General features: G+C 42.7%; 1 protein-coding gene across 2 annotated transcripts in view; it reads right to left on the bottom strand.

Moving 5' to 3' along the window:
* GRM4 (glutamate metabotropic receptor 4) overlaps nucleotides 1–22,880 on the bottom strand; it is a 299,470-nt gene that overhangs the window by 10,071 nt on the left and 266,519 nt on the right. For both annotated transcript variants that reach the window (XM_081915563.1, XM_081915564.1), the window contains exon 10: nucleotides 2,414–2,660. In XM_081915563.1, coding sequence (XP_081771689.1) covers nucleotides 2,414–2,660 — 247 coding nt within the window. The remainder of the gene's footprint in view (nucleotides 1–2,413; nucleotides 2,661–22,880) is intronic.

Raw genomic sequence — 22,880 nt, 5'->3', positions numbered from 1 at the left:
AGAGGCAGAAATGGGATGGGAGAATGAGGTGGGGGAGAAAAACCTCCCTTTCTCCATTGCACCGCTAGGTGTGCACGCAAGCAAGGAGAAAGTGTGGAAGTTCAAAGGGAGGCTAAAGGCAGAATCAGACCCGCCTGTGCTGCAAATGACATCATCAAGGTGTGACAGAGTCCAAACTGAGCTCACAAGTAGCCAAACTATATTCCCAATTGTGAGGAAAACAGCTCAGTTGTCTTTGCTAAATTCTAAATGCAAGTGCCCTGTCGCTAACTCAGAGAGGGGCTCAAATGGAAGAGCATATTGAGACACTTGGCAATGGAGCATGGGTATTGAATTGCTCTCAAGAAAACTTGGTTCTTTTGCTTACACTTCAGCTACAGGTTCAAGTGTCCATTTATGGAGAGAGCTGAACTTGGACTGCTGCCAAAAACGGAAGTTCTGCTTTGAGTTTCCCTTCCCTTCATTAACAGAGCCCCAATGTAAGCATATGGGAAAACAAATATATGGGGGTTTTCTGGGAGTGTGGGTGAGGGAGGGGGGAAGTCAGCATGTAGCTGTTCCCTATAAAAAGTTCCTCTCTGCAAGTGCAACCCAATCACAGAAGACAACAACGTTACTGTATTACTGCTGCCCAATTTTCCACGGCTACGGTAAGCTGAAGCCAAGCGTGCAAATATAACATTTAGATTTCCCATAATTTGGAGTGTTGTGTTTTTCTCCAGGATTTGCACCCATGCCTATTTCAGAGGGTAGAGTTGAAGAATGTGTACACACACACACACACACACACACATTTTCAAAGGCAATGAGCTCTGCAGCCTCCATTGAAAGCAACAGGAGTTCCAGGTAATTGGTACTTCAGAACATCAGGCCGCACTGGTTTTGCTATTCTTCTAAGCACTGCTGAATTTCACAAGGGTTCCCATCCCAAGGGAGAAAGGGGAGGGTTGCCATGGAAACAGATTTCTAAGGGGGGGAAATACGCCCAATTTCTCTTGTCTTTGTTCTAGGTTTGGCAGAACGTGCTGCATACATATACTGAAACTATAAGAGTCAAGCTACATATTACACTGAGCAATCACATCTTAATGTACACATTTACATATTTAAGCATTTAACAGCATTTTTAGAAGTATGCATAGCACTGGACGCTTTCTTTTTATAGGAAAAAAAGCAGCTGTGCAGGGGCCTGAACCTGATCAGGACTGCAGCATTGTAACACTTTCCTTCCCATACATGTTTGCTTCCTATGCTGTTTTCTCACTGAAAATCTACCAGAGTGCTTAATTACTCTCAAAGATTATATTTGCAGGAAAAGGCACAGCCAGAGGAAATAGCAATCAGGGTATTATCAATGTTCACTGGGGAAAGAGCACAGGGCAGAAAACATTAGCCCAGGCTTCCTCAACCTCTGCCCTCCAGATGTTTTGAGACTACAATTCCCATCATCCCTGACCACTGGTCCTGCTAGGTACGGATCATGGGAGTTGTAGGCCAAAAAACACCTGGAGGGCCAAGTTTGAGGAAGCCTGCATTAGCCCCCCTTTCCCACATGCCAGAGTCCTGATCCAGATGTATATGGCTACGTCCCGTCCCCCCCCCCCCCGAAAAAGAGAAAATGGCAGTGCTAATGTTTGCTTGGCATAACATGTTTTTGACCTCAAGGTGCACTGGCAGGATTATGTGATCTCCTGTAAGCCATGCTACACACGACATAAGCAGGGAAACATGCCAAACAAGGTTTCTTTAAACCACTTTGTTAATCAGCAGGTTGGAAGATTTTAGGCTTGTGGGATCAACTTTGTTTTTCACTAAAACCCTGAGGTCTGCCAACATGAACCAGCTACACAATAGGAGCCCAGGAAGGTGGACACAGAATTGCACAAGGTGCCTCTGTGCATATACTTGGTCTTCATACACAATTTTATTCCTGTTGAGCCCCCCACCCCCAAGTTTCTTGACTTCAGCAACCTAGGGTGTTGTGTTTTGTTTTGTTTTGCTACTGTTAAACCATTGAGATTCAGAAACCTCTATAGCTTTCAATCTAACTTCTGTGCACCCCAATGATCCTCCTTTATTTTATGCATCTTCCACAGACCCTTCAGATGTCCTTTATTCTGAACTTGTGAAATTTCATATGATAGGCCTCCCCTACCTTAAGACTTATAGAGGTTATGATTGTGTTGGTAGTGCAGTTACATGGCTCAGAAATGGAGCTGCAAATCTAGAACGCAGAAACTCCATGCCTTGGCTATTAATTCATTTAGCCAGCTTTCTTGAGCTCTGTCACCCTCCTTTGCAATATGAGTACACTGCTCTCCCTTATAGGTTCGTTTTACTTGAGTTCACAATTTGAGGAAGATATTTTAAAGTGGGCAAGGCAACATGGACTCAGGTGAGTTTAGAAGGTTACCTTGTGTTTCCAGATTTTCACACAGTTCCGATTTGGCCTCTCCATTGGGGCGGAAGCCTCCTTTCTGAGTAAATTTGTTGGACATTGTGGCTGCTGTCACAACTGCCTTGAGGCTACGCTTTCGTTTGGGCACGTTTTGCTCTGGGTGGAAGAGGATGATGTAGACTTTGGGCATGTAGAGCATACCCAATGAGACAGAGGCGCTTAGGCTCACCGAGATGGTCAACGTCGTGGTCTGAATGTACATCTGAAAGACATAAGAAAAAGGACTCAGCTCTGAAACCTACTTCCTAAAATATCACAACCACCTGAAAGTTTCTTGTTGTCTGTGGGCAGAGTTGCTTGGAGCAAAACCAGGTGAGAGATCAGCATGTTTCAATTAATCTGAGTCTAAGAATTAATTAACTGAATATTTATTTCCAGTAGCAAAAATGGTCCTCAGGGCTGGCTTTCATGTCACACATAAGTTATGGATGACCTTACCCCTTCCAATACAAATACATCATACAAACTAGCGTTAGTTATAGGGGTCAGCAAATCTGTCAATTTCAGTTTCTCATTCCTCTAATCTTAAATTCAATCCTCTTCATTTACATACCCATAAGATAATTTTCAAAGCATTTTAGTGCGAATGTTTCTTAATATGTATACTTTACATGGAATGGTGCCTAATATACACGGTTTTGTAAAGTTTTTCCCCAATATATAACATTTTAATGCTATTTTCACTAATATATGCATTTCCATGCACACTGTGGAGGACTGTGTTTTGGTTTGTCAATTGTTTCAGAAAAGTGCCAAATAACTTGGTTTGCATTTAAGAGTGAAATGAATTGAATTTCTTATGCATCCTAGTTGGTTGTTTTAAGCAAACCTCCCCCTTGATCTAATAACTTAAATCTGAAAATATAACTCAAGAACAGGATATTACATTTACAGCCCCGCTTTCCTTCTATGATGCTTTTCAAGGTGGTATTCATAGGATTCCCAGATAATCTTCCATTTCATCCTGCATTGGTCAGACCTATACCTGTTTGGTTCTCATAAGGTTGCAGTGTCATGGGCCTTCAGAGACTGCCCAGTGGCCAGGATGCCAGCTACTGCAGAAATAATGCCTGCCCAACACTATTCATAGCACATTAAATAGGGCAGAATTTAGTTGTGCTTTCCTTCCATCCCATCTCAGAAGCTTTATAGCTTTACAACATCTAAAACAGCTCCATTAAAATGAAAAGATAAAATACACCAATGCTTCATCAATATTGAGTCCTATCACATATTGCCAGTCTCAGTAAGAGGACAATTTGTAAGTTACCAAGGGAAGATGATCCCAGAGTTCAGGTGGCAAATATATTCAATGAATTCTCCTGAATAGTAGGATTGTCTAACAATTAAAAAAAAAAATACTTGCTTAAATGTAAATAAACTTTCACATTACCAAACCTAAATATGGGCGTACTTTTGACAAAGTGAAGGAAGTATGAGATGATTTTCAACTTAAGCAAAAGCTACCATTCATAATTAGAAGGTCAACACCCAATCCTTCATTTTCATTCCCTGTAACAGTAACATACCAGAATCAAAATAACCACCAAAAATAAACAACTTGCAGATCCACAAATTCAAATTTTGCCCACATTAAAATTGGGTGCTGTCAATTGATCAATGAAGCTTTAGCAGGCTATGTTATAGATAGGCAGTTGCAGCTCTACTGAATAGCTATAGAAAGGAGCGGTTGCTGGACTCTAGCTCGCATCAAATTATTTGGCCTTGCTAACTAGGGAGCTAGAATCCAGCAACATGTGGAGGGCCACAGCTTATCCACCTCTGCTACAGGGTGTTTGTGATACTTTGTTGTATTGCAAAGCTAAGACACACTGTTGCACAAGGGATATTTTTGCATAACACTCCCTTTTGTTGCATCCACAAAGGCATCTTGGCTGCACTTCCTTCATCCTCTCACCTTTTACATTAATTCCATGGCAGCAAAAAAGGAGCTGAGATACATTGCAATCACAGAAACATTGTATGGGTGGGTATCCCCCCTCCCATTTTAAGCCTCTCCTCCGGATTCCATGCATTGCCCCTCCCATCCCAGAGTATGCGGGAAAACCCTTTCTCCTTTTAACAGGTAATTCTCATTCACCAGCTCGCTTCCTGAGCCGTTGTAATGTTAGTCACATATTACACACCGACGTAGCCTTTCTGCAGTCAAAACTAATTTCACGCTCACTGTCCAGGACTAACGGTGACAGATGTTTTGCAAAATGAAAGCCCATTAATCTGACTGTAGAATAATCCATTTTTCTATGGAAAGGGCCTGGCAGGCATCTCGCAAATGGGGGATGTGTAAATCAGATAGCACCAGGAAGAGAAGCTCTCTTCATTTTGCCCAATCACAGAGAGGTGGCAGGGATGGGCAATTCTTCAACACTTCAAATGACAAGTCATCCTCTACTGGTTTGTCCTCCACCCTCTTTACACGGTTGCATGGTGAATCTCTATCACACATTGAGTAACATCATTCTTTGTTATTTGTCTTTACTAAAATTTTGGATCCATCCTACTAGAGCTATGCCAAAACATTTCAAACTTTCCATTTTTTCCTGGGGAAAAATAAGGCTGCTATGGAGGGTGGGGGATAGATTTCTTTAGAAATTTACAGGAAGGGTTGCCGCTTATCTTATTTAACCTTAGGAGGTGACCAAGGGTTTTCCATTTTTCCTTTGCATTCTTTTATTAAAAGCTCCGTACCATGGAATAAGCCCCTGTCTACACCTTCCCACCAGCTGAATTCCTGAGAATGTCTTGGGGTCAACACTACATCAAGGTGCAGGAAGCAACTCAATGGTCTCTCTACAGCTTCCTGCCAACTACACTTCATGATTAGATCCAGTAACATAAGCAGAAACCTCATTCCAAAAGTGTTAAGGAAACTTCTTCCTCCGACTGCCACATCCAACAAGAAGATCACAGAACACGCCCCCCCCCCCCCGCACACATTTTTGCAGGGGGCATTTCCAGCTCAGTCATACAGTCTACAAGTTGCTAATCAGGGTAGAGACTAGGACTAAAGTTTGTATAGATCTTTTCCCTACACACCATCTTCCTTATAGAAGCCACCTGTCACCACATTTTGGGGTTGGGTTGCAATCATCTTGATAGAAAAGAGAGGTGACTCCAGGTAAAATACAATGAGCTGGGCCAAGAAGGAGTATGGTAGATTTGTGAGACACATCCTGAATGTTGGCAGGTTCTCTCTAGGCCGGTTTCAAAAATAAACAAAGGCCTCCATTTTGGGCTGCTCCCATTCCCAAGGCTTCTTCATGGGCACAGTCTAATGGTGGAACAACTAGCATACATCATTGTAGGTATGGTGGTGTGCACATGTTCATGCAGAGGTAGCCTTATAAAGAGAAGGGGTTTCTTTTTTGGGGGGGGATATAGTGCTTATAGTGGGAGACTAAGATGACAGGCTACGCTATTTGTTCCATCCTCACTATGCTTAAAGATTCTAATGACAGGTTGGGCAGATGATGGACAGGCAAATCTTAGGGCGGGTATTTGCTCCCACCTTCTCTTCCCAGCTCCAGTACTTCCTAGAACCTTTCTAACCTCTAGAAAATTACTTCCTGCCATTGTTTATGAATAGTCTTTTAGCTTCCCAAAGATAGATATAAAATTATCTCTTGATGCAGAAATGAAAAAAAGGTGAAATGAAGAGGTTTCTCATTGGCACCCAAAGAAGAAGATGGATTACTAAAGGTTGCTGAGCTTTCAACTACTGAAGAGGAGGGAACACACACACACACACACACACACACACACACACACACATTATGGCAATGTTGCAGATCCTTGCTACAGTCTGTATGAATTCCTATTTTCAGATATGTGACATTGACAGCATTATTTCCCCCCTCAATATATGCCACAGATGAACTTTATGTGAACCCAACCACATAGAATCATAGAGTTGGAAGGAACCATGAGGGTTATCTCCAACTACTGCAATGCAGGAATCTTTTTGTGGGACTTGTACCCCCAACCCTCAGATTAAGAGTCTCATGCTGTACTGACTTAGCTATAGAGATGGGGCACATGTATGGAGTATATGGAACATATGTACAGAACACATGGAATATTCTGAAGAATCGTGGCATAATCAAAAAACAGTTTTGAGCCAAAATGTTGAAATGAGGGCTTACTGAAGATGCCTTAGTGATGATTGAGTCAATCAGACCTTCAGATGCAGAACACTAGTCCATATATTTGTTAGCAAGGATTTCATGCGCACACGGTATCAAGATACATGGCAGTAGGCATGGTGGGGGAGGCAGGTCACAGGCACAATGGCTGAGATTAGCAAATGGATATTTTGTGAGTACTGCTGTTCTTATTGACGGTGTTGCACAATCAGTACAACTGCATGGTAGAGCACACAATCACATCACAACATTTTCTGTGAAATGGTCCTTTGTATTTAGCAGTTCAAATTATAAGGAGTGCTTCATTTTTCTCCCATTCATCTAACTGTATTCTGCTGCTCACAAAAGCAGTGGGATTCAGGGATGGGAGGATGACTGCAAAACCATAAATCCTGCAGCCATGGGGGAGTCTCCAAAGTTTACAGATAGAAGGCTATGAATTTCAATTACACTCTCAGCATCCTTTTCAATCAGGTAAAGTGGATACAAAAGAGGACAGGGATCTTACGCTGTTCATCACTCTGTATAAGAGGGAATTTCAGCCAATGCACCTTTTCTCCCTATTGTATGATGACAGAGTATTTCCAGGCTTGGAAATATGAATGAGAGCTGGTGTGCTGCAGGGTTTAGAGTGTTGGACAAAGACCTGGGAGACCAAGGCTCAAATCCCTACTCAGCCAAGAAGCTCACTGGGTGGCCTTGGAACAGTCATTCTCCCACAGTTGTTGTGAGGGGGAAATGGGAAGAGGTAAAGCTATGTATGCCACTTTGAACTCCTTGGAGGCAGGCTGGGATGTAAATGTAAGAGATAAATAAATCACAGGGACTTCTAATGTTCACCTCAAATACTAGGCAAGTATTACATTACAAAAGCCAGCTTAGATTTTAATCTGGGCCAGATAAGAATTCCTCTGCTTTAGAGTTCATGAACTGAATTCATCTTTTGCCATTCCCCAGTCCAGGCATCCCCTTTCCTTTCTCCTCTTCCCACTAATCCTCTATTCCCCTTCTCCCACTCCCACCCCCACTATACTGCCTCTAGCAGCAAGTAGGAAGAGGGAAGGGTTGCTATACAGTGGTACCTCAGGTTAAGTACTTAATTCGTTCTGGAGGTCTGTACTTAACCTGAAACTGTTCTTAACCTGAAGCACCACTTTAGCTAATGGGGCCTCCTGCTGCTGCCACGCTGCCAGAGCACGATTTCTGTTCTCATCCCGAAGCAAAGTTCTTAACCTGAAGCACTATTTCTGGGTTAGCGGAGTATGTAACCTGAAGCGTATGTAACCCGAGATACCACTGTAATTGGCTTCTATAATTCTTTTCCCCCAATGGTCCCTGCCAATGACAATGTCAGTAGCCCTTGGAAAAATGATGGTTAGCATACAAGTAACAAGGGTTTCTGCTTATGCAATGTGACCTTCCCTATTTTCCTCCCCCTGTGTTCCCCACACCCTGCTCCATAGGGTTGGGAGAACACCTTGATCAGATTTGGGGGCATTCTGGAAGAGGGGAGGGGAGCAACTTGTTATTTTCTGCATTAACTGGATGCACTTTTCAGGCATGGTTGCCCCTGGTGAGAGCATGAAGCCTGCCAACTTTCAGAATGATATGTGTAGTGGTTCTCCCACAAGGGCAGGCTTTACTGTTTTGAGCTGGTAAAACAGAAATCACTTCACTTCACCTCTAGTATTTTGTGGACAAACAGCCTGAAAACCAGTGACATGATGAGGGAGGTGCCTCTGGGTAAGTTGGTAACAATAGGCTGTCAATGAGCAACACAACTGAGAGTTTACTTGAGGGACAATCAGGTAGAGTTGAGGGCCAGGGAGAGAAGGGTAGTATCAGAACTAGAGGGGGAGGGGAGATGATGATGATGATGATGATGATTATAAAGAATTCAATATAATCAAAGCACAGGTACCCTAAAACTGCAGAGAGGAGAATGGGACTTTGAACAAGCAAACTAAAAGTGGGAGAAAAAACTAGGGGAAATCAATAGAACCAGCAAACACACACAGCAGCAACAAGTGGAAACTCTAAGAGAAGTCTGCACAAACCTAGTATAAATGAGCAAAATCAGATGGAATGCAAGACACATTAAGGTAGGAGGTGTTTGTTGGAAAACAGAAAGGGGTTTAATTAAAAGGAACAAATAAATCACATGACAAGCCCCAGAACTGAACTGAGGGAGAGGGAAAGTGAATGACCCTATACTAGGGATGGATACTGACAGGGATACTGTCAGTTTTGGATTTTCTCATTTCCTCATTCTTCCAGTCTTAAATTCATTTCACTACATTTCTGCAGCAATTTGGCTGTGTGTTTTTTCATTCCCCTTGAAAATACATAAGCATTATTGCTCAAGCATCTCCTAAAAGGCACATTTTTGTATGCAGTTTTTACTACTATGAACATTTTGGAAGCAATTTCCCTAAATAGATTGCATGTTTGTATGTTATTCCCATCAATATATGCATAATTATGCACATTTTATGCAGTATGTGCATTTTTGTATACATTGGTTGGAGAGCTGCTTTGCAAAACTCAGAGAAGTATAGTGTCCTGATCAAAGGAAGTGATAAAGGTAAAGGACCCCTGACAGTTAAGTCCAGTCGCGAACGACTCTGGGGTTGCACCGCTCATCTTGCTTTACTGAGGGAGCCAACGTTTGTCTGCAGACAGTTTTTCCAGGTCATGTGGCCAGCATGACTAAGCTGCTTCTGGCGAAACCAGAGCAGTGCATGGAAACACCATTTAACTTCCTGTCGGAGCGCTACCTATTTATCTACTTGCACTTTGACGTGCTTTCGAATGGCTAGGTTGGCAGGAGCTGGGACTGAACAACGGGAGCTCACCCCATTGAGGGCATTCGAACTGCCAACCTTCCAATCGGCAAGCCCAAGGCTCAGTGGTTTATACCACAATGCCACCTGCGTCCTTAAGGAAGTGATAGTCCCACTCTATTCTGCCTTGGCTAGACCAATGATTATATGATTCTACGAAGTGTGAATTCTTAAGAATGACCATGTTTTGGCTTGCTTATTGTTTCAGAAAGTGTGAATTTGGTAGCTCCACCTTTAATTGAGAACCAAATCATTCTCCCCCATATCTACTCTGTACTCAGCTGTCCTAAGAGTTTGCAAACTAAGAATCAAAATAACTCAAAGAGGGGGGTGGGGCCAGCAGCAGAATGGAAACAAATTGATTTAAGTATTTATTTTTAATTGTTTGTTTGGAACCAAAGCAGTAAGAGAGGATACCAATAGTCTACCACAGGCATAGGCAAACTCCAGCCCTCCAGATGTTTAGGACTACAATTTCCATCATCCCTAGCTAACAGGAACAGTGGTCAGGGATGATGGGAATTGTAGTCCCAAACATCTGGAGGGCAGGAGTTTACCTATGCCTGGTCTACCACACTGCTAAATATTCTGCTTTCCCAGGCAAAACTCATAGAGGAACAACAACACAAAAACAACCACTTTTATTTACTTCAAGTTCCCTTGCCCAAGTCACTGTGATTGGAATGCACAAGGGAAATAATTCACTGAGGTTAAGACTTAGGTCTGTCCATTGAAACAAAAGATACCCTTCCCTCTCTACTCCTCCCCACTTGTGCTCAGGGCATTTCCCTAATTGGCTGGGTTTCCCTTTTCAAAATAACAACAGTAATAACGCAGCTACTTCATTTTAAGGGCAAAATGCAGCTGGGGGGCATCTACATTCACAGAATGACTCAGTAGTTTAGGGTGTCTGGGATCTGACCTTGTTAAATTGCAGAATTTGACAGAGTCATGTGAAAGCCATACGTGGATCACCTCTGTTCTAGTTTTGCTGCAAACAGAGCCAATGTGCACCCCTAGTATATACTCAGATAGATTTCCCTGATACATGATACAGAATTTTTCCATTTACATGATACAGAATTTTTCCATTTCTGGCGATGCTCCTTCTGGTTCACGTGGCTGGCAAGGAGCATGTAGTGGCCCAGTTCAGGCTGTGGAGTCTGCATTGCTGGCCAGTTACAACCACAGAAATGAGGCATCCTTCTGGAAAAGGAGCCTGATTTTTCAAGAGGGACACACCTTCCATGTTCAGTTACGTGCCATTCTGGGATCACCACTCATGGCCAAGTCCTTAGATGAGCCCTGATCCCCTAGCATGATCCCTACTAGTATGAATATTCCATTGAAAATTATTCGCTGATGAAGACTTTATTCCGAAACAGTTGAACTATTCCGTATATACTGTTCTTTTGAGACTCCAGAGAGACATCTTCCTTTAGACTTTTGTGAGACGTCTTCCTCTGAGAGACAACTTAGCGTTCCTCGCTATTCATTGATTTGTTTTATTCTTTGTCTCTGATACATATAACAACTTGTAGTTACTTGTATATTTTGTGAGATGTGTTATATAATATATACATCATTTTAAAGTGGCTTGTTCATATATTTTGAATGACATCATAACCGATTGTATATTCACTAACAGTTATTAGCCATCGTGTTGTATTTCCATTTTTGTAGATTGCTACATTATGCAACACAGGGGTTTGTGTTTGTTAAGTCCTTAGATGAGCCTAGAAACTGTACCAGATTTCTCTTCTGCTAGAAAGCAGAGCTTATCAATGTCTCTTTTCAAAAGCTGTGTTTGTGCAACCGATTTGTCAGAGGAAGAAAGTGCATACGCTGAAGCATATCCATGGGAAAAAGTAGTATGCCCATTGCTGACTGATTTTCTGGCATTCTGCAAAAGTCTTTTACTGTCACAAATCAGTCGCAGCACACCTTAGCAAGGTATGCTAGACACACACAGACACTCTCTACCATCTCAAGCTCTCCACTAAAGGAAGTGGGAACAACAAATTTCTAATTGCATTGGCTACAAAAGGGCATTCATGTTGTGATGACTGCTGCATTACCTTCCCCAACCAGGGACCAATCAGGCTGTCAGTGACAAACTTATTCACCCCAAAGACTCAGAAACAATTGCAAGCATCACTGCAAGTGGGGCATTATTTCTGTTGGCTTTAACCAGGACACTATTTAATTCAGATCTCTGCCAAGGAGACCTAAAGGGGCATAGTCCCAAATGGCCAATTTACACCAGATGGGGACTTGATTAAACACACCATGTTTTCTTCATTACACCTTTGCACTAGAGGCCTGTCCAGGCAATTGTTTACTGTGCAACACATTTGTAGCTTTCATTCTGCTGTTGTTGTGGATCCAAACTCTCTACCACAAGTATTAATCCTGTTTTTCCTTCAATGAGTGCATCAGTTTGGGGTAAATTGCATCCTCCCAAACTTCCTATGGCTATTGGTGTAAACAGGGACAAGATTTTGTGTAGTGTGGAGCTGTAGGGTTCACTTCCTTGGGTAGAGGCCATTATTTGTGCTTTCCTTCTTAACACGGCCTCTGTATTAATGTGCTACATTTCATGAGAGACACTAATGTGCTGGTAGCTGTCATCTGTGAGGAAACCTTTGTTGAGCCTGAGGGTCCCATTCCCTTCTGGGCAACTTTCTGGTGGGTGGGGCCAGAAGCTAAAGTGGGTGGAGCCACACAGGCACATTTTACCTTTGTGCAGCAGGTTAGTTCCTCTGCACACTCACACACTCCTCTCTATCTTTCATCTAGCAAGAGACAAGGACAGTCCAACTAGGTAAAAACACTGAGCATGTGAGGCTGGACCAGAGTGAGGTCTGGCCTGGGGAGAGGGGTGGATGGCATGGGAAGAGTTCTGGGGGGCAGACACAGAGGACTGCATTTAGCTCCCAGACCTGCAGGTCCTCACTCTGGTAATAGTGGGAAAGTGTGTAATAGTATTCAAGTTGCCACATAATAGCAAAGCTATGGAACTGAAATTGGGGCTGGTGGGGAATTTGCAATGCATCGTTTCCCACATCTCTGGAAACAAAACAAAATATGTTATGCCTCCCAATTTCTTGAGGAAATGTCACAGCACTGTCAGGCAATGTCCATAGTGAGGACCTTTTTGTCTGAATTACACTTACAAGTTAGGAAAAGGCATGTCCTACTTCTCTCAGCTACTCCTAGGTGTGCACCCAATTAGGCAGTTGTCGCAACAGAGAAGCCTCGCCCGGGACTTCAGCTTCCCCCACCCAAGCTGAACATAAGCAGACGTAGGCTCCTCCAGCTTCAATCCTGTCCTGGGAGACCATGGAGCAGGAGGTGTGGGGGCAGGAGGAAGAGGTGGGGCAGCCCTTGACTCTACACCAGCCTGAACTATTTCCTCCTCTTTATGCACCTCTTCTTCGCTGTCCAATCCTGCAACTTCTCCTGCCTCTAACCCTCATCTCCTGGATGTTACATGCTCCCCCAGTTCTTCCAAGTCTGTCTCCAACCGTCCTTCTCTTAGTGTCATCAGTATCTAGCCATTACTCCACATTGTCCAGCCAGTCCCTGACAGGGAAGGTTGCATTTTGGGTACATCTGCTTCACTGTACACCTAAAATTGCTAACAGGAGATGTAGCTTCAGCTTCATTCTCTCTTCTTCTGCTTGTTCGCTGGGGAGGGGAACTGTATACTCCCTAATCCAGACAGCTGTGATGTGCCAGTATCTCACGGGAACCAAGCCAGAATATAGGTGATGACATCTGTCATGCACCAAAGCTCATCAAAGAGAACAGAAAACTATGTAAAACTTCTGCATTGCAACAGCTCTGTTATGGAATATAAAATATTCTGCAGTCAACGGTAATGGCTTTGTTTAGAATTTACCAGAATCTACCTAATCTAAGTTCTGAAAATATTGCTTTTCATGTTCTAATGGGCTTATTTACAGATACACTATAGAATGGCTTCTTAATTTTGAGAATTATGACTGCTTGGTGTCTGAGAAATTATATTTAGGCTCAGTTCCCCATTTCTAAAAATGGAGCAATAACCATTACTGCAGAGGTTGCCAAGGTAGACCAACGAAGCCCCCTTTACCTCTTATATTAGTCTTGAAAGAAGCATTCTATTGTTGCCAATAGACTAGGTTGTGGTGTGTGCTTGGTTGTGATGTGGGTGTAGGTGTTTGTGGTGCCTGCCCAGTTTCTTTAGGTTGCAAATATACTCATGGGCCCAAAAAGGTTGGTGACCCTTGAATTGCTCTAAGGCTGAATGAATTGTGGATTTTAAAACATCTGCCATATTAAAGGTAAAACTCTTTTCAGGCTACCCAAGGATGTGAGTGCTCGATATAGATAATTCAAATTTGAAAATGCATCTATCTAGCTATCATCTATCTATCTCTATCTGAAAATAAATGAACGTTGTATGATCCACTGGTCTGAAAGATACAACTTGCCCAATTAACATTTATCAACAAGCTAGGTCTTTTGAGGTCAAGTGACACTTTCAATAAATATTAATACCTTTATATTAAAAGCCTAACACCTATCCTTGGATGAAAATGCATCATAAATGACACAGTAGATCTGGGTAAGCCTCTGGCTGCAGGTAAATCAATTTTTAAAAGAAGAGATTAACAAGTTATCAGTTTGTTGTTAAATTAAAACAGCACAAACAATCGTGCTTGGATGGTAAAATGCTTCTCTTCAGATTAAATTAACATTGAGACAGGGTTATACCGTATTTTTCCAAGTATAAGACTAGGTTTTTTCCCTAAAAAATAATGTCAAAAATTAGGGGGCATTTTATACACAGCACCATCTCCCCCCATTTTCTTAAATCTGAGTCCCCCAAAATAGGGGGCATCTTATACATTGGGGGGGCGTCTTATAAACGGAAAAATCCGGTAGGTTGTTTGGGGAAGTTGTGAGGAATTAGGTTTGCATATTCACATCTTGGGTCCATGTATATAAATTAAGGCTTTGGGGCAGGAAGTTGTAATGGTTATTCAGTCAATTAGTGGTCTCTTTAGATCTCCGTCTTGTGTTATTGAATGGAGGAAGAACGAGAGAAAGAAGTCCCAATTCTGACTCATAGGAAATTAATTATGCAGCAGATGCTATCTGCTGCTAAACTTTGCACAGCACAAAGTGATTGAAAGCAACAACAGTTCCTGCATCGAAAACAATGGCTTTTAAAACTTTCGCCACTGTGCATAAACTTAGTGGGCAAGTTCAAAAAGTGAGAGGACTTAGTGAGAGAAATCAATTCCACTATAATGGTAGCCCACAGTGAGTGCTGAAGGAGGTAGACATGTTTTATGGTGGTAGCAATTTTGAATTTCCTAAGCTGCAAAAAGGGCTTCAGAACACTAGGAAAAACAAAATGGTGGCTGCTCCCATTCTCTTCCCCTAAAAGAATTTGGCCTCATCCCCCAAATACCAATTGCTAAGAAAGGCAAATATAAATACAAGTCACTGAAAAAAATGGCCCTTATCAATTCAGTGCAGCCTTAATGTGTGTGCAATGACAAAATGGGTGGGGACGGGTAGAGAAAAAGGATTTGAAAACTGAAGCAAACTGCAAATGCACAGCATTTAAACCAAATTCAGAAATTTACAAAAACGGAATAATCAAGGGTCCTTAATTCATTATTCCCACTTCAGAAATAAGACCAGATAATGCAAAACTTTGGAATCTTGAGAGAAGTTTTCAGAGCAAGAGAATTTTGAAAGCATCCCTAATCAACACACACCATAATGGGGTGATGAGGAACAGGGTCTCTTTCCTTTTTCCTGTTTGTCTTGTTATTTTTCAAAATTTTACCTGTTAATTTCCTGTTGGGTTATGACATTTGCAAAGCTCTGTGTATTTTTCCACTTTAATATGTCGATTGCTATAAAAATAATTTTAATTTATGCTGTAAAATCATATTCAGAAAGTGTTTAATAAAATTTAACCAACAAAAGGGGGGGAAATACTACCATGCTGCAAAGATGGTTGCATTTGGGGACCTTCTGTCACAGAGGCTCTGGGATATTGATAAAAGCTGAGAGGCAAGAAGCTGCTCTTAATGAGCAGAGCTGGAGGAGGAAGAAAAAGGAGGTGCAGAGTGGCTGCTAATGGGTTTGTGTAGGCAGCAGCCACTGTCATGATGCTCCCACTGGAGTACTTACCAATGCTTTCTATTTAAAACAATAAACCTGCCTCCATTGACTAAATCAAAAGTGGCTTAGGCAGGGCACAACGTTTCAAGGACAGTGGATGCTGTCCCTAGAGAGAGGCTCTCGCTGAGCCCTGTATAGGTATCCTCAAATGTGCTAGCCCAGGCTGGAAGATTATTCATTCCAAATGGTGCTGATACTTAGGTGAAGAACATGTCAACCTTTTATTCCATTTGTGGGTGATAACTCCAACTTTGAGATATATTCTAAGCTAGAACCATAAGACAAAGCTTTCTGGAGCCTCCTCTTTCCTCATGACAGTTGGTATCTTGACTGAGGGCAAAGGGAGCTGGCCTGAGAGAATATCTGCATCAGATACTGGACTATATGTCAAGGAGACATTGTACTACCTTCCTGGCTCACTTAAAGTACCATTCTCTGATGTTCCAGGGAGCCAATCAGCCTTGGCTCTCTTGGATTTCTCAGGGTCACTTTTTTTTACTTTGCCCTCTTGGACAGCTCCCATTTCTCCTTTCTTGTGCCCTTCCACTTTCTGCCCACCTCAGCCTCAATCAACTTCCTATATCTGTCATAAGAAGTAACCGTATACTGAATCAGATCATTGTCCCATCTCTTTCAGTCCTATTGACCCTGACCAGCAGCAGGTCTCCAGGATATCTCTGACTAGAGATGCTTGAGATTGAACCTAGGACTTTAGCCCAAAAAACAACCACTCATCTTACAGAGTTCCCCCATTCTTGTTTTCCTGATGACTGCAATAAATGAAACATCTGTCTGTCTGTGGATCTAGTACTCCACCTCAACTCAGCATGCTCCAGTGTATCCACATGAAATGATGGGCATAAAAGGAACCCATGTGGGTGATGCTGAACATGGATGCAGATAGACTCCATGGTACCTGGATTCCATGGCTATAGATCAGGCTTCCTCAACCTCGGCCCTCCAGATGTTTTGAGACTACAATTCCCATCATCCCTGACCACTGGTCCTGCTAGCTAGGGATCATGGGAGTTGCAGGCCAAAAACATTTGGAGGGCCGAGGTTGAGGAAGCCTGCTCTAGAAGCTTTCCTTGATCAAAATTGTTGTGTTAGTCTAGTATAGAGATGGGCTATATTATCCAGCAGAAAGCTGTCAGAGCTTATGTTGCAATAACAGTGGGACCATACCCAAAAGTGGACAGAGCTGGGCCAACACAAAATCACAAATATTTTCCATAGGTGGGTGATAGGAAAAGAGGCATATATTTAATTCACAGAAACTCCACATACATTTTGTCCATATACTTTTTTTTGGGGGGGGGGGCTTTCCAACACCCTTCATCAGTCCCCAGAACTTAGTAGCCACCATGGAAGAATGCACATGTCCCTTTCCCCAGGCTAATGAGGGTTGAGTTTGGAAGGCAGCCTTGCTTCTGCAATGAAGCAGCTCAGATTGGGAGCTGGAAGCTCCACCGCTTCCTGGTTCCTAACCAGGCTCTGATCTAAGCAAATGCTTCCATGCACTTCCCCTTCCTCTCAAGTAGCCTCATGTGCTCCTAACCAGGCACTTAGTGGTGGCACTAAAGTCCCTACATGGATAGCTATATCCTGCTCCTATAGCCCTGGAAATTGTGTGTTGAGAGCCAGCCAGGCAGCTGGTGTGGGAACCTCTAGTCCTGGGGCAGTCATGTCTGGATCCAGTGGCTCTTCGGGGTCCCTAATAATAGTGTGGAGATCTGCTAGGGGTCTTGTCCTCCTAAGTTCTGATTAGGGTTGAACTGTTGCAATAAATAATGCCCGTGTACATCTGAACTGCTAAGCCCAAGCTGTTCTAAATTAAACCCTCTGTTTATAGACGCTCCTAATTTTGGATTAATTTGCCTGTGGAGTCAAAACCTATATAGCCTTTTCCTCCCTTCCTTTGTGTTGGAACATTATGGGGTCCTGGTCACCTGGGCAGAATACCCAATTATCACTTTTGTTATTTATTATCACCATGAGCCTTTGCTAAAGAAACAAAAGGAACCAGGAGCACCGGATTATTTCCCTCCTCTGCTTGCCATATCTCTGAAAGCGCAGGCGATAAATAGTGGAATAGACAATGATGATGCTATTTGGCTTCCCCCTTATCAGCACAGGAAATTGTCTCTTTCTTTAGATCCTCGGTTATTGCTATTTCTGTAATCCACCGGGATCTGTTAGGATAAGAGGCTCCTCTGAGAAAGGGCTTGGGGGACTTGTTAGAATAATCTGCTGCCTCCTTGTAAAGTTGTAGACACAGGGTGGGAAAAATTAATAAAATAACACTGAGATCTCATCAGTTCCTCCCTCGGGAGAAAAGAATGAGGCAATTTCACTTGGGCACACAGATCAAAAAGCCACTTCCATGCAGATGCTGTGAAGAAGCAAACAGGGTGCCATTTCAGCTCCACACAGTGCAGAGGCGCATGCACACACCACACACTCCCACAACTTGAATGCTTTTCAAAAGCTACCTAGATAGGAGACTGTTAGACCAGGGAATGTAATAATCTTAGTACTACAATCACACCTTGAAGCCCTAGATTAGTGCCAAGGCCCCATTTACACTATGAAGACAAAAGATGCAGTACCTGCCTTGAATATTTCACATTCACCTTTACCAAGAGACAACGAATAAGGGATTGTGCTTCTCAGTCTTAAGGGGGAAGAAATATGAAATAAAATGTCTAAAAAGGTGCGTGTCCAGAGCAGGAATCAGAAATCCACCTCTTCTCAATTAGCACTGTTGTATTCCTGAAATGATCGTGACTGGCTGGTATTTTCCTGATTTGACCTGAATTCTTAAGAAACTGTTAAACATAACACTTCTGCATTTACAGTTTCTCCCACCTATTTCCTGAGTTTGACTGCAATCCAACGGTCACTGCAGCTACAAACCATTGTGATAAATGTCCAAAGTAAACAAGTGAAACATCAGTGCATCATCTCCAGACCAAGCACAAGTGTTAGGCGATGAACTTTATTTCAGAATGTTTCTGTTCCATTCAATAAACATTCCCCAACAGCTTCCTGGGTCTCTGGTCATAAAATTATCTGGATCACACACTTTAACTTCTGTGGACTCCCACGTCTCATCTTCTAAATATGGGCATCTCACTTAAGTCTGCCCAAAGTAGCAACACATTTTCTTGTTAATAGAGAGTTTGATGCCCCTTCACTCCAGGGGTTTTCTCCTTGCCTCTAACTTAGGAAGCTCCTGCCCCTGTGCTGGCAATTAAACACTGCTGTGTAAATGCATCCTACTGCTATCTTCCTTCAACACAATTGGGCTATTACCTAGACTTCTTAATACTCATTGTTTTTTCCCCCTCTTTAGTTCAGCTTTAATGCTAATTAATAGTCAGTTTTGAAATTGCAGAAACAAATGATACAACAGCTGCTAGAGCCCATCAACACCAAACAATAACTAGTGTTTGGTGCACATACTATGAGATGTGGTAACACAGGGGTGTGCAAGTACCTCCATTTATTAGAAATTATCTCTCTCTGCACATCTGCCTGCTAGGCTAATGTAGATCAAGGATGGGGAATCTGCCATTGCCATTGGTTTCCAACTCCCACCAGTCCCAGCCAGCATGGTCAATGGTCAGGCACGATAGGATATGTACAAAAATAACCAGGGGATCTTCACCTCTGATGTAAAAATTTCACATAGAAAATGGCAACTGCAATGATAGGACAATTGTGTTACACAGCTAAAAATGGCACAATATAAACCAGCGGTAGGCAAGCTAAGGCCCAATCGCCTTCTCAATCTGGCCCACGGATGGTCCGTGAATCAGCATGTTTTTACATGAGTAGAATGTGTCCTTTTATTTAAAATGCACCTCTGGGTTATTTGTGGGACCTGCCTGGTGTTTTTACATGAGTAGAATGTGTGCTGTTATTTAAAATGCATCTTTGGGTTATTTGTGGGGCATAGGAATTTGTTGATATTTTTTCCAAAATATAGTCTGGCCCACCAAATGGTCTGAGAGATGGTGGACTGGCCCATGGCTGTAAAAGGTTGCTGACCCCTGATATAAACAAAGCCTTTTTGTGGGAGTATGCATCACTGACCCTGGAGACATTTCTCAGGGATCAGCTATTGGCATCTTGGAAAAGTAATGATTTTTTTAGTCCTCCTTTGCCTGGAATCGAAATGATGCTCTCAATATGCTATGAAATGCAAGAAGAGTGGATTGGACCTGACTGAGAATGGACCCCTTTTGGATAGCCATGGAAATTCCCATCTCCCTCCCCACCACCAAGCTTTTTCCATAATCCTAGCAACATTTTTGATATTGGCAACTGCTTCCATCAATCAGAAGTCCTGGAAGATTTCACAGTCACTCATCTACACTTCTTTTTGTCCTATGATTTCTTAGGATGGGTAAATGATTTCTACAAGCTGACATCTGATTTCTACAAGCTGGGTCTGATTCAGCAGTAAACACCAGGTTTTCTTGGGTAAAGTGCTGGGACAAAAGAAAAACCTCTTCGACCCCCGCCTAGAAGGCACAGAAAAAATGGAAGCATGGATGAACTGTTAGTCACACTTCATCCAGGTTTGGTAAACTTAAAGGTAAAGGTACTCCTGCCCATACGGGCCAGTCGTGTCCAACTCTAGGGTTGTGCGCCCATCTCACTTAAGAGGCCGGGGGCCAGCGCTGTCCGGAGACACTTCCGGGTCACGTGGCCAGCGTGACGAAGCTGCTCTGGTGATCCAGCACCAGCGCAGCACACGGAAATGCCATTTACCTTCCCGCTATAAAGTGGTACCTATTTATCTACTTGCACTTAGGGGTGCTTTCGAACTGCTAGGTGGGCAGGAGCTGGGACCGAAAGACGAGAGCTCACCCCGCCACGGGGATTCGAACCACCAACCTTAGGCACTGAGGTTTTACCCACAGTGCCACCTGCATCCCTGGTAAACTTAAGGGGACATAAATATATAATAGTTACTATGCACATTTGTTTTACTTGTAGTTCCACTGCATCTTGAGTAGTAAACATCTCAGGGAGTTAACTAGCCTTGGACAAGACTGTACAAAACTCAAAGTGGGCTGGGAAATTAAGACTAGCTACAGTCTTAAATGGGCCTCAAAGAAAGGATCTGAGGAGACTGTGGGATGTCAATTCTCACAAAAGGATCAAAGTGCTGTGATAACAAAGATTTTGCAAGAGAATAAAGCATTCTTTGCTCAAAGCTGATGCTGAAAGCAATAGACAGATGCGTTACAGATCTTATAAATGCAACTGTGGGATGCTCTCCCCAGGGAGGCTCACCTGGCACCTTCATCACATATCTTTAGGCACCAGGCGAAAATGTTTCTCTTCAACCAGGTATTCAGCTGTTTAACATTCTATGGTTTTTTAAATGTGTTTGTGGGAAGGGTGATTGGTTGCTTTTTTGTTTTGTTTCATTATGTGTTTTGTATTCCCATTTTGCATTTTTCTGGGATATTTGGATGAAGGGCAGTATACAAATTTAATAATAATAATAATAATAATAATGGCTAGTGTTTTTATTCTATTTTTAAGCTGTCCCCCTTACAACAGTTAGCAATGACAAACTGTCCAACTGAGCAGGTTTGGTATCTCCCAAGGAGAAGGACTCTGGTTGGCTACATTGAGAAGGATGTTTGTTCTTGGTTGCACACAAAGAGCAGAAAACCTCAGCAAGGTGGTCTGTTGTGTGGGCTCCAAAGGGAGCCAGGAACATTGTTACGATAGCCTCTAATCAGCTTGTTAGCTGCCTAATAGAAGAGGAACACTGTATATTACAAGCCCCCAAAGTGAGGCAAAGCTTCATGTCGAATTGCAACTTGACAGCTAGCTTTCGGCAGCCCTAAATTATCCCATGACAAGCTGCAGTGAGGAGGTGAGCAACCTTGCGCATAATCTACAGTCATTATCATTTCCATCTTTATTACCCACAGTATGCTGAGCACATTAAACTAGCTTTAAGGGAGCTTTTGTTTTGGGAAACAATTTCTTAGGAAACCTGCGTTCTTGTTAGCATCTCCCCTGCCATTTCATCAAAATGGAAATCCTGCTCCATTTGTTCTTTCCCCCTGTCCTTTTTTTTTTTTTTTAGTGGACAACCTTAGCATGACACCAGATTAATTTTGGACCATAAGATTGATCAACAATTGAAATCGCATGCATGGGTTGGAGCTGAGATTCGGATCTAACAATGCACCACACTGGTCTCATGGCATATCCTCACAAAGAAAAATCTTGCTTGATGTGCACAGGCAGATCCTGTTCTTGGGGCTTAATTTGAAACAAGGCTCAGAGCCAGAACTAGTTCTGAATGCCAGAAGCATGGCCTGGAACATATTCAGAAATAATAAGGATGAGTGCAATTGAAGTGGAGCATTTGCCCCTATTGCTAGAGGCTGCTTCACACGTGACATTTTTTCATGTCTACACACAGAACACTCTACGCTGTATACCCCACAAAGTCATGTATGAATTCTCAAGTGTGAATCTTCAGCAAATCTGTTTTCACCACTGTGTGAAGAAGAACACAGTAGCACAGTTTACACAGCTAGGATTAATGGTAAGGCCTTCTAGATGACAGTTGCTTCCAGATACAAAACCAGCATCTATTTATTTATTTCCTTTCCTTTTTAAAAACAAACCCACTATAATAGAGCTGGCTAACCTGTGGCCCTCAAGATGTGGCTGAATTATGACTTTTACCAGCCCCAGCCAGCATGTCCAATGGCAAAGGATAATAGGAGTTCTAGTTCAGTGCCATGTGGAGGGTCACAGGCTAGCCACACCTACACTAAAAACTCCTCCTTCTGTGTGACATGAAAGTTAATGGATGCTATTTCAGGTGCTTCCAGATGGGTGTTTATTGTGGAATGGGTGCTGCTCATGCTTGCAATTCTTTTGCAGCATCCAATCAGCAATAAAATGCCAGTTCCTGTTCTCCCTTCCCCATTTAATCTGGATTTATCCTGGAGAAAATCCCAAAACTTAAAATAAACAACATAGCAAGTTGTCCATTTGCTATGTCCGCATGACCGTTTGCAGTATTAAGCTCCCATCTGGAAGCACCCTTCCCCGAAGCTTTGGTTGAATCGGTAAAAGCCGAGCACATCAGGGGCATATTTAGTGCACAGCTCTACTGAAAGCATGAGACCGTTAAGTGTCACTTAGGCAATATAGAAAAGAGGCAGAGAGATACCATAG

This window comes from Podarcis melisellensis (genome assembly GCF_964234715.1).
Source record: "Podarcis melisellensis genome assembly, chromosome: 6".
NCBI lineage: Eukaryota > Metazoa > Chordata > Lepidosauria > Squamata > Lacertidae > Podarcis > Podarcis melisellensis.
Note: the sequence above shows the minus strand (reverse complement) of the source record. Positions and strands in the feature narration are given on the sequence as shown.